The 13,305-nt window shown below is 30.5% G+C and overlaps 1 protein-coding gene across 1 annotated transcript; it reads left to right on the top strand.

Annotated features, from left to right (window-relative positions):
* Nucleotides 1–10,724: 10,724 nt before the first annotated feature.
* Nucleotides 10,725–12,547, top strand: LBD15 (LOB domain-containing protein 15). The gene is made up of 3 exons (XM_089602688.1): nucleotides 10,725–10,995; nucleotides 11,311–11,578; nucleotides 11,732–12,547. The coding sequence occupies exons 1-3, from the start codon at nucleotides 10,982–10,984 to the stop codon at nucleotides 12,182–12,184; spliced, it is 735 nt and encodes a 244-aa protein (XP_089458814.1). The 5' UTR covers nucleotides 10,725–10,981; the 3' UTR covers nucleotides 12,185–12,547.
* The last annotated feature ends 758 nt before the right edge of the window (nucleotides 12,548–13,305 follow it).

Here is a 13,305-nt window from a genome sequence, read left to right as displayed (position 1 = left end):
TCAGTGGCAAGGGTAATTAAGACATTGTATAGGTGACAAATATGCAAAATAAAGACACGAATGCAATTTAGACTCATTTGTGATACAAATGAAATAATGTGCTGTTGTTGTGACTTCAGCAGCAAATTCAGCAGCAAATGAAGGTAATTACGAAAATTAGAGTGTTTGTCTCTCTGCTAAACCTAATCTCTCCTCACGTGAGAGAGATTAGATTATTTGGCTGAAAGATAATTTTATTAATGAAAAAGACCTATTTATATGTAGGTCAACTTACAACCGGGCTTTTCTTAACGAGGCCTAAACAAAATAAAAGACATAATAGAAAATCCATAATAAAAGATTAAGGCCTTAACATAAATACTGAAAACAGTAGCTTAAATAATGTGGAATTTGCTATTGAAGTCACAACAACATCACATTATTTCATTTGTATCACAAATGAGTCTAAATTGCATTCATGTTTTTTTTTTTTTTTTTTTTTTTTTTTTTTTCATATTTGTCACTTATACAATGTCTTAATTATCCTTCTATTTTATATCCAACAAGAATTCATATCCACACCCAAACTCTAATCTCTCATCAAATTCCCTCCCAAACCCTAATCTCTCTAGTTTAAGCTCCGACTACTGCGCCGATCGCCGCTCCGACAAGGCCACTGCCGGCGTAACCCTCGCCGGAGCTCTCGTCGGAATCACAGATTCAGCCTTCTAGTCTACTTTTGTTTTGTAAATATTTAACTATGGTTCTACTTTCTTCTTCTAGTCTACTTTTGTTTTATAAATATTTAACTGTGGTTTTACTTTCTTCTTCTAGTCTACTTTTATTTTGTAAATATTTAAATATGATTCTACTTTAAGGGTATTTTGGTCTAATAATAAATAAGAGTGACTTACTTACAACACGTTTTTTGGTGGTGATATAGATGCAATTTTGTTCATAAGTGACTTTTGTGCAAATCTCTCTTTTAATAATAAAAAACGAAATTAATTAACCTTGGCCCAGTTAGGCCTTCAGATCAGTTTTCCATCGAATGAGTCTGCTCTTTGCTTTAATTGCCGGCATAGTTAACATATTCTTTCTGCTTCTTCTCTTTGCCAAACTCACTCACAGTTTCTGCATTCAAGAAATTAAAATGTGGGAGCAACGTCAATAAATTTACCTCATCTCTGTCATGTACAAGGGTGGGAAGGTCAATAAAGCTTTCACTTGTGTTCTGTTTGGTTTGTAGCTTTGTTTGTTCCCATTTGCTGTGCCAAAACAAATTTGATCTGTGTATCACAATGTTTATCGAGCGATTGTGTGTTATTGATGTGTTGATTTTCTGTTCTCTCCCACAAATATCAAATTTTTTTAAAACTATGCTTTTTGTAGATCATAGATAGTCTGTTGAACACACATGTCCATGGTCGAAGGATAAGACGGGTATTCTTCTCTAAACTCTGTTTGATTTCTAGTTTAGACATTAAGATACGAGATGGCAATATGTAAAGGACAAAGCTGAGATTGCTAGTAAGTTTAATGCTTCAACTCAGAAAAGGGCACAAACTAAAAACTTTTCACTTCCCATTGCAAACAAAATTAACTGGTTTTTTTTTTTTTTTTTGTATTTCTCTCTCTTTTTTGTTCTTTTTTTCTTCAGGATACATTTGTTATGTATGAAAGTCTATTTTTTGTGTTACCACACATGCTCTACTTCCACTATTTTCTCTTTATTAGTGTTGTTTGACCATGATAACCTCTCAAGCCTTTATACATTGATCAATATGAAGAATGTTCTGCCAAATCTGACATTTTTCAAATGCTGACGATGGTAGATGAACTTACCTATTTTTCACCAGCAATCAACAAGACTATAAAGTCTTGTTGCTCAGATGATGAGAAGATTATTATTAAAGCTCTATCTAGACACTATAGCGACTCACGGTGTAGATCATCTCAAGTACTTGTATTTGTGTCTTGTGTCGTACGTGATGATTGTTGCATAGATGATGATTATTTTTATCAGTTCATAACTTCATATATGTGCACTATTGTGTTGGGATGTCATGTCAAATTCTTATTTGTTTATTTTGACTCGTAATTGAAAATTTCCAAGCTTTATGGTGTTAAAATATAAAATTATGATCTTGTTTAAGCTTTTTAGACAATTCCCAATCATTTCTGACTCTTTCTTTCCCATCAATTCTGACATTTTTGTATGTATATTTTGAAATTTATTGACATTTTTTTTGTATGAATTTCTACGAATTCCTTCGTGTTCGTCAAAATCTCAACATGCGTTGAAATTACCCGAAAGTAAGTACGAATTATGATTTTTAATGCCTTTTATACTTATTTTAAGCGTATTTAAAGTCTATATTCTGGTTCCAATAATGGGTTTTGGATGTGATTATCGGAATGTTAGAAAGTAAAAAGCTGAGAGATGAAAAAGATTAGGGGTAGAAGTATAGGGAAAAAAATGAGAACATGAAACATTGAAGGCTAAAAGGCATTCTTGTCCGAAGATGGAAGCTATTGTATATTTAAAGAGAAAATTTCAATTTTATTTTTTATTAAATTTATTTTTGAATATTACTACTACATTAAATAGGCATCACGTGCGCCTTCAGATTATATCAACTAATTTTCGGCGGTGCATGTCTGCATGCAATTAGATCATATTTGCTTATTGCTTGTGTGGAGACCCCAATTCACAGAGTACTTATTAATACACTGTTGCTATTAGAGTAATTCAACGGAATTATATTTGTGGGTATTAATTTATAGCTGGCCATATAAATATAATACTGTTGCTTGACCAAAAGGGAAATAACACGAGGAAAATAATTAGTTGGTAAAGTGCAATATTTTCTACACTTACCTAATTATTATGTCCACATACATATAGGATCTTTTTTTAGATATGTTATTGATATGATTATAATCTTGTTGAGGCAAGAAGACTATTCCATGTTTTGGAAATCCACCAAAAGAATATACGTGTTACAAGAAATCGAAACCATTCTATAAAGAATAGAGTTGAATAAGTAACAAACAACTATCCGTTTGACGATTTCAAACTCGGGCATTGTTAATTAATGAGAAAAATAATACATTGACTAGTTAGCATTTCTAAACGGAGGAGATCAGAGACATATTCTGGTTTTTTCGCGAAGACAAGGATAGCACTCACTGTGTATTTTGGGCGAATGTTTCTAATAACCTACGAATTGTTGCAATGGAAAAATAAATCTATGGATTAATAGGCTAAAGGTTCTTGATATGGATACTATATAATATAATTAGAGGTCTCAGCTTTAGGATTCACGTAGGGTAAATAAATATTATAATAAAAGAGTGAAGCTAGAAAGTGGGTGACATTTTAAATAAATTAACAATTTTATTTTTCTGTGGGTTAGTTTTCTGGGTTTTAGTGCATAAATAATATAGGGTAATTTCGTAAGAAAGTTAGGTTGGGGATGAGAGAACAACGGGGCGTTTAGCGAGCCACAAAATACGGGTCAAACTGGTGGATAGTGGTACTATTATTTTCCTTACAATCTAAGATAATACAATGTAAACTATTTAAATAAGGACTGACTCTCTTTATATATACAGTACTTTACCTCTCTTTCACCACCCACTTTTGCTATAACGACCTTCACGATCACAACCAAGAAAAAAAATACACTTCTTTTCATTAACAATAACGAAAATTGCATGTTATGTTATTCTAATTAGAATAATAGAATTATAATAATAGGAGGTTGATTATTCTTGATCGATAGATTATGGTATAAATACTATTAATATATTATAATATGTGCGATCACTTCAATACTTATATCTTGCATAATATATATACAATCTTAAACGAGCAGACTAAAAAAGGAAAATGACTCATATATACCTTGTGTTTTAGTGAAATGTCGAGTTCAACATTGGTTTTAAAAAAATGTCGAGCTCAATCTTTGGTTTTAAAAAATGTCGAGTTCATATGTTTAACTAAAATGATGAAATTATACTCAGAAATAGACAACAATGCCACAAATCTTCTTTTTATTAAATTTTTATTGACTTTTCATTGATGTTGACTACACTATATTTATATATAAATACCAATTATCTTTATTTATCCGCGTCATATATGTAATTTATTTTAAAAAAAATAAAAAATAAACAACAGTCTCTTAATCGTGGAAAATACATAAAGAGACAAATGGGTAAAAATTGACAGTTGATACTCATCAAAATCACAGATTTGAACAGATAATCCAAGATTCAGAGTTGCAATTCGAACACGGAATGAAGTCATCTCTTGATAGATATGAGTTTTATTATTTAATTTCAGTTTTAAGGATATTTTTATTTCAAAATTAAGAATTTGGAAGTTATGGTACTGGTTTGAATTTGATTCGGTTTTTCTTATATAAGAGTTAATATCAATGAAATAGAGATTTGTGACACTGTTACTCATTTCCGGGTATAATTTCGTCATTTTAGTTAAGCAGAAGGTATGAATCGACGTTTTTAAAAACCAAAGGTTAAACTCGACATTTCACTAAAACACAGGGTGTATATGTGTTATTTTTCCGAATAAAAATGATAATAACTGTGGATGAACAATAAGTCTTTTGTTATGTTTGAGAAGCGGATAAGCGATAAGTATTGGCTTGAGCCGGGGCGATTAGTGTCTGACGAAAGTCCAATGAAGCCTGAAAATATAATATATGTTGGTGGAATAGGCGGAAATGCAAGCTAGGAGAAGAGCATTGTGATGGGTATGTCTAGTGAAATTGAGAAAGAATTCAAAAAGACTTGGAAGTTCGACACTATATTTATGGTGGGACATTCGACTCGGAACAATCATTTGCGATAACGAGAAATAAAATAAATAAATAAACAGAAAATTAGGAAATTAACAAACTTAAATGTTTGACATTGCTAAATAGCCAACGTTTGATAAATCTTAGGTAAATAGCCACTTTCAGACGTAAATCTTAAGTAAATAGCCAACGTTCTGTTATATGAAAGTAACTATTTACCTAAGATTTACGTCTGAAAGTGGCTATTTATCTAAAATTTACCAAACATTGACTATTTAGCAATGTCAAACGTTTAAATTGGCTATTTTTCTAATGGACCCATAAATAAATAAGGTATTAGAAGACCATTTTGCTAGGAGATCAATGACCGACAGTCATAGTGTGGCATGTGCTAATCTTTGTTTGCCGAGATATTAGCATAGACAAGGAGCAAAAAAAAAATGTACAACAATGACGGGATAATTGAAACACGAGCGGTGGCGGCGACTAGGATTGTAGGGCTGCATTTTTGGGACACATAACTTGTCCAGCTAAGATCTGTGTTTGTGTGTGCGCGCATGCGGTTATTTGTTGACGAGACTACGTACATTTTTTATGCCATGTAAAATAATATGATTAGATGAGTAATGTAATCACTATTATTAATTTATAAAAGGGTCATTACTACACAAATTGATTTTTCACAAGTCGATAACTGAACAATTTGCTGAATACCTACTTGAACAATGGGCAAATTTTCCAAAAAAAAAAAACATGCCACGAGCGGCCAACAAATTATATTAGAAAGATTTATCACATTTAATTTCTAATAGGTTAATTAGCACATGACAAAGGAATTAAAGAAATTACCTCTCTAATACTAAATTTAGAATTATATTTCAAAAATACCATCTTAATCAATAATTTGTAGGTCGATAACTAGAAAGGGAAAAGTTATCCGAAAATACATCAATATCTCTATTATTTTGGAATTTCAAGAGTTAACTAATATATTTAAAATTCTTATTTTAACGCTCTGACATTTTTATAATCGTCGACGTGTAAAATTTTGGGAGCCGATAACAAAATAGCCACGTCAGAGAAATGTATGTTAAAAATAGTAGGTGAGAGTTCAAGTTCAAGATTAATATATGCATAAATACATGTAGCACAAAAAATATATATCATTAAACATATATCGACGTCTATATAGTAATATTTTGTATTCTTTAAATATCATGACCAACAAAGGATACACTATATATGGGTATAAATTAATCAATATACCTTCAAGGTGTCCGATCTTTTTCTCAGGGCCATTATTGATGTAGAGTAATTTTATAGACTAAGCTCCAGTCTCATATCCTAAGAATTGGATTGCATGCATTGTACTCAATTGTAGATAATATATATATATATATATATATATATATATATATATATATATATATATATATATATATATATATTGTAAAACGTCTTCTTGGAGTTTTCATGGAGAGAGAGCCAGACAGCTAAAACAAAGCTCTGAAAAGGGCCAAGTTTAATATCAGGGCCGGAAATATAAGGAACTAATAAATATATTGATAGTAAAAAAAAATATGAGGGACGATATGAGTTGTATTCAAATACTAGTGGCGGAACTAGAATTTGTAGCCGGGGGAAAGGGGGGTAGATATGAAAAATTACATAATTTTGGGGTAAGAGTTGTAAATTTATAAAGGACGTGTAAGAGAAAAAAATATATTCACAAGAGGTTAATATGAAAAAAAATATAATTTTTGGCTAAAAATATAAAATATTAGGGTAAAACATGTAATTTTTTTTTTTAATTTAGAGATAAAAATAATATTTTAATAAGTTCAAAGAAGACATTGGCCACCCCACTTTTTAATTCCAAACATCCTTACTGAAATTCTTTATATATTATATAATATAATAGTATTTGTTCTAAATAATTTTTAGAGTTTTAGGCTTATATACCTACCTTTTTAATTTTTAGAATTTAATATTTTATCCATTTTGCTTACTTAATCTTAATAAAACATGCACACAGGCTGCATTATAAGAAAAATAACAAATTTTAATACACTCATTGTTCTCATTGTCGAAAACTTCAACGACATATATATAAGCTGTGTAGTTTCATTTTGATATTAGAGGAGTTTTTAAAATGTTTGGAGGTATATAGGCATAAAAAGTTTGAAAGATCGTTAGTGTATATATATACTTTCGTATGTATGACTCGATCTCGTCTCCTCATTTGGAGTGCTTACCATCGAGGTTGTCTCTCTTGTCAAAAGATGCGTAAATGAGACTAACTCAGTTGATAATTAATCACTGCCGTCTCCCAAATGAGGAGATGACGAGATTGAGTCACCATAAAAGTTAAAAAAAATCACATGAAAAAATAATACTTGGAAAATATGACTATACACTGTAAAATATGTTATTTTTAATAATAATAATTTATTTATTTTGATTTAGTTTTATAACTAATCAATCTAATATAATTTGTTTTTTAAATTGTATTGGCATAAATATCGAAGTGTGCTGCAATAGAAATAAAGCTCAATAATAAGCCAATCGGGATATAGACAAAAGGAAAAATACCAAAAATGGCGAACAGGGCTGCTTCCAAACCGGGCAACCTTATAGTTATAACAAAGAGACAATATTCCCTTCAATCTCAGCTATAATTAGAAGTGAGTTAAGATTATTTAAGATATTGGTCCCGTTTGGCATAGCTTTGTTTTTAAAAAAATTGCTTTTTTCAAAAACTAACAAGGTGTTTGGTAAATTGTTTATAAAACAGTTGTTGCTGGTAACAAAAACTGATTTAGCGTTTGGTAAAATAAATGTATTATAGTAAAAAGACTAAAATAGACATATTCTTAATAATTAAATAATAATTATTAATAAGTTTATTTATATACATATATATATATATATATATGAATAATATTTTGTACGAGGATATTACAGTAATTTATATACCAAACTTAAGAACACTTTTTCTAAAAGCTAAGAATCATAGGTTTTCCATCTTATGCAAAATCTAAAATCGCTTTTGAAGTTTTTTGTAAAAACAGTTTTGTCAAACACCAGATAAACAATTAAGTTTTTTCTAAAAATAAAATCAGGGCTTTTTAATATGAACCAAGTTAGGATAATAGTCTCATTTTTATTCCTCCCCATCATTTTTTGCCAAAAATAAATTAAATAAAAAAAATAATATTACTATCTATCCCTAAATACATGGTTACACTTAACAACTCTCTCTCTCTCTCTCTCTATCTCTCTCTACATTTGTAATATAATTAATAACTGTTAATAAATTTATGAGTTTTATGCCCTTCTGTTATTTTTTTTCAAAACTGCACAATTATTAACTACATATTTTTTAATAAATGAATATTAACTACACATTTTTGAATAAAAAACAAAAACCATAAAACTAAAAATTATTAATAGTTATTATCGACTATTATTGCACTATCTTGAAAAAAAAAACCCATAAAAACTTAGAAATTTTATTAACTATTATTAGTGACTATTAACTGTGGTGCCGTAGTTTTTATCATTTGTCCATGACTAAAAATGTGACGAAAAAAAAAAAAAAGAGTGTGTGTATTGTTAAGCCAGAAAAAAATTAAGAAACCGTTCATTCAATATTCAAAATATAAATTCTTCCCATAAAAAAGGAAAAATATCAATTAAAATCAATCAATTAATTAATTTAAACAAACATAATATAATTAATCAATGAATAACAAAACATATTTTCATAAAAGATAAAAAAACGTAATCATTTATAATAAAAAAATTTGTGTATTTTAAAAGAAAGGATTACACAAACATTTTAACCAATAATAATTAGTGTCATGCCAGCATAATGACTATTTATTAAAAAAAAAAATTGTAAACACACTCATGAAAGTCTCATACTTAATCAGACTTACTTAGCTAAAAAAAAATTAATTTAATTATAGCTATCCGTTTGTACTGTACATATATCCAACGTATGTTTTAGTGATAAATTTATTATATGCATAGATTAACCGCGGTTTATGAGCAAACTAGGTAGTTAAATACCCACGACAACTTTCGGTGCATGTAAAGTTGAATCCATTTACACATGTGTAATAAGTCATATATAAGCCTATAAAGTGTATCATTATTGATTTACGGCACATTTATTATATTTTGTCCTTCTAGTATTACAGTAAGTAACTCACTGTAATTTATAGAATTCATACCCCGGAAAATGAAAAATAAAAAGACAAAACAAAAGCAAAACTCGAATTCATCGAATCTGCAGTTGGTCTTAGCAACGCGTTGCTATGACTATATGCAACCGCTTGCGGTTTCCTTACGGCAGTGCCAGCCAGTGTATAGGTGTATATGTATATAAATATAGCTATATATATATATTATAGTATTTGGAGTTATTGATTTTGACAAGAAACTAACAAAAAGTACTGTATAAAGCTTAGATTCTAATACAATTTTTCCTTTTCTGGCCGGTAACAAGTCCACTAATAGTTGTTTTTAGGTCATTTAAATTATTACATATACTATATATAGAAAAAAGATTGATGTAATTAGAAAGTTAAAATAAAAATCGCTCTGGCAATTTGACGAGTTGACCAAATCTCTCACAAGAGCAACTCTTGCATCCATTCTTTAATATTTTATATTTAAAAAAGACAATAATTTTTTTTTTTTTTGGTAATACAATCTTAAATTACCTAACTCATTGACTTTTGAACTTTATAAGCTGCTGTCGAAATGAAAATTTTATTTTTGTTTTTCATCTTTTATAAATAAACAATCAGTTTCAGCATTTTGAACACATTTTATTTTGAGCTTGATGCTCTTTATTTGAACAGTTTATGGATTTATGCAAGAGTTATCTCCGCTGCGAAGTTTGTATTTATTTTTCATTGATATCAATAATACAGTTTTCATTTTAAAAAATAAAAAATAAAATAAACAACCACTTCATTTTGGTTTTTAATTTTTTTTATAAACAATATCATATTCATCATATTCACCGTATGTTTCACAATCTAGCTGCACCAAGGAAGGGTACAAATTTTAATCAAATATTATTTTCTGATAAATTGGTGTAATAAAAGAACACCAATTTTGAATTAAATTTAGAATGTGTCCGCAGATAAATCGGTGTATTTAATTTAGAATTATCTGCAGACACAAATACACTTCACGAAAAAAAATCTACTCTTTTGTGAGGTGTCATACACAATTTTTAAAGCTACTACACTGTTCCATTCTTACAGAAAAATAATTAAAGCTAATTACACTTTTCCATTATCCTAAATATATACTTACTCGCATAATTATAATATAATGTGAGAGAGATAATAAAATAATTTTTTTTTGTGATATAATAAAATTAGACGACATTTATGGGATGCTAGCATTGCTCTAAATCTAAAGGAGAAACAATCACATGTAGCCACCGAAACTGATTGATGTTTGGATTCCAAATGTCCAAAACACATTTAAGGATTCACACGTGAGGTATAGTTTAGCAGTCATGTATCAGCTGGCTTTCATATATACACATAATTACATATACATATATATATATATATATATATATATATATATTCTCTCTCTGTATAGATCGATCTTCTCTTTCCTATACGAACGCTAGCTAGCTCTTCTTCATCGATCAATATCTGGTCTATCTATCCATTTTCTCTTTACTTTTTCTGTAAGACAACAATCAAATATTTCCTTTTGTAATGAAATCCTCGTACTGAAATATTAGGAGCAGTTCTTTAGCACTACCAAACAAAAAGAATTGATCATTATTATTACCAGGATTCATCTCTCTTCAATAATATATATATATATATATATATATATATATATATATATATATTTATAAACATGTCTCATATACTCATTTGATAGTGATACATATACATATTTTTTTTTTTTGGTTTTATTTGTAAAAGAAAAAGCAGTATTATATGTCCGCACACCAATGACCACTACTTACCTGTATATCTTGCCTTTTAAGCACTCTCTCTTAGCTGCCTCTATTTTACTCTCTCTCTCTCTCTCTCTCTCTCTCTCTCTCTCTCTCTCTCTCTCTCTCTCTCTCCCTCTCTCTCTCTCTCTCATTGGAACTCCACATTTTCATACCCAGAGGGCATGCCTGAATGTCCAGAGAAAGGTAAGGTGTACAAATCTCTAAATCTCTCCAAATGAAATAACAAACTCAACTTTTATGGTTGTTTTTTTTTTGTGATTATGAGTGCTCATCAACAACATTCATATCACAATTACTAATAATATCAAAATCAAGCCATCGTAAACCACATCAAATCTCACATACATAATCTATAAAAAAAAAAAAAAACAACATACATATGTATGCACACACTATATTTTCCTCCCTTTTCTTGCCATGCACATGCACATACATATACCAAGGAACAAATATATAATTAATCACATATTGTTAATATTATCATCATTATCATCCCAGGGAAAGATTTGAGGAGATAAGAGAGAGCATCAAGAGAGAGTCCACAGATGCTAATAGGTGGGCCCAGATAGCAAGCATGGGAAGAAGGCACATGTTGGGCCCGCCCGGAACCCTAAATACCATAACGCCCTGCGCCGCCTGCAAACTCCTCAGGCGGCGCTGCGCTCAAGAATGCCCTTTCTCTCCCTATTTCTCGCCCCACGAGCCCCACAAGTTCGCCTCGGTACACAAGGTCTTCGGCGCCAGCAACGTCTCCAAAATGCTCATGGTACTACTATATACTAATTCAAAACCCTAGTATTCCGCTCACATTCGATAATTAATTAAGAAAAATGATATTCATCAGCGCATTGTTTCAACAGTGTTCTAGGAATCTCTTATTTAGTAACCCCTTTCAATTTTTATTTTTGTCATCATATAGGAAGTACCAGAGTGTCAAAGAGCCGACGCGGCAAACAGCCTCGTGTACGAAGCGAACGTGAGGTTAAGAGACCCGGTTTATGGGTGCATGGGAGCAATCTCCGCGTTGCAACAGCAAGTTCAGGCTCTTCAAGCCGAGCTCAACGCGGTGAGAGCCGAGATACTTAGATACAAATATAGAGATCAGTCTAACATCAACAACAACAACATGAATCCCTCTTCTCATCATGATCATCATCATCATCATGCTCTGATGATCTCTTCTGCCGGAGCGGTGGTTTCCGTCGCAGCTCCACCGCCACCGCCGACTTCGGGCTTAGTAGTACAATCTCTTTCTCACACTCCTTCTTCTACTACTTCTTCTTCTATGTACACGTCACAACCCATGATTACTGGCTCCGCTGCGGATTTTAACACCATCTCAAGTGACCAAAATGTTTCTTATTTCGGTTAAATTTGATTTTCTAGACCGAACCATGATTGATACATATATAAGTTTCATTTAATTTTTACTCCATATTAACCCCATTCGAATACAATAAAGAAGGTAAATTAATAACGTGATAATGGACTTATATTGGGCTTATTTGTTATTTTGCCGAAATATACTGTCCATTAGTCTTTAATCATCTCGAGCCAGTGTAATCTCATATATCTGTAGTATGATTCATGAACTCTTACTATACTTTTATCAGCCTGAAACACTCTCAACGTTTTCTTCAATCTCTTGCTGTATCTGTATATGTGCGTGTGTACAGCTGTACATGTACATATCTTAATAATATATGTATACATGTATTATGTATATACCTATGTTTGCAAGAGTAATGCAATTATGATTGATTATGAGTTATTCTATTAGTTAGGGAAGCCAGGTAAGGCTTAATTTATGTGCAATTTGACTGAAGGAAAAATATAAAATGTTTGAGAATTTCTTTATGTGACTAACTAGTCTGGGACTAATATTAAAGTGACATTGCACGTGTGTGGCCTGAATATCCAGTTGACTAGATGCTAGTGGTGTTGCACATGTTTTTGCATTTATTTCATCAATTTTATATCATGGGGCGAGTGCACATGTTAATCTGTGGAATTTGTGAATCATGAACTGTCCTTGTTTGAAAGTTTGAGAGGAAACTTCACACCGGTTTGGTGAAAATCATGTTTGAGAGTAGGCAACTTTATTCACCCATTTAATTCAAATATATATATATATATATATGTATGTATTAATTCCGATTGTTACATGCAATTTTATACATTTTAATCAATCACTTTTCATTACTTCTTTGTTAGTATCAAGACCTTTTTTTCTCTGATATTTTCCATATGATGAATATAAAATAACAAAAGAAAATATTAACAAAAAAAATGGAATAAGTTATCAATAACCTGTTCATAGAAAATTTTGAGGTTATATTTATGGTTCTTATGAGTTTAAAAACTAAAAAAGTTAAAAGCGGAACTTATTTCTATTGAAAGTGACTAGTGGTTTTTTCTTCGACGGATTCTTGAAAATATTCAATGGATCATGTACTGGAGTTAGGTTGTAAAATGATGTGTAGTAATAAGAAA

The sequence above is a fragment of the Urtica dioica genome, chromosome 12, assembly GCF_054948205.1.
Source record: "Urtica dioica subsp. dioica isolate 48M chromosome 12, U.dioica_male_clone48M_v1_H2, whole genome shotgun sequence".
Lineage (NCBI taxonomy): Eukaryota > Viridiplantae > Streptophyta > Magnoliopsida > Rosales > Urticaceae > Urtica > Urtica dioica.
The sequence above is the reverse complement of the archived record's forward strand: the minus strand, read 5'-3'. Positions and strand labels throughout refer to the sequence as shown.

What these genes read in the sequence shown, in the direction of transcription:
- LBD15 (XM_089602688.1), top strand. An exon ending in ACGTCTCCAAAATGCTCATG is followed by an intron (nt 11,579 to 11,731) that starts GTACTACTATAT and finishes GTCATCATATAG; the next exon opens with GAAGTACCAGAGTGTCAAAG.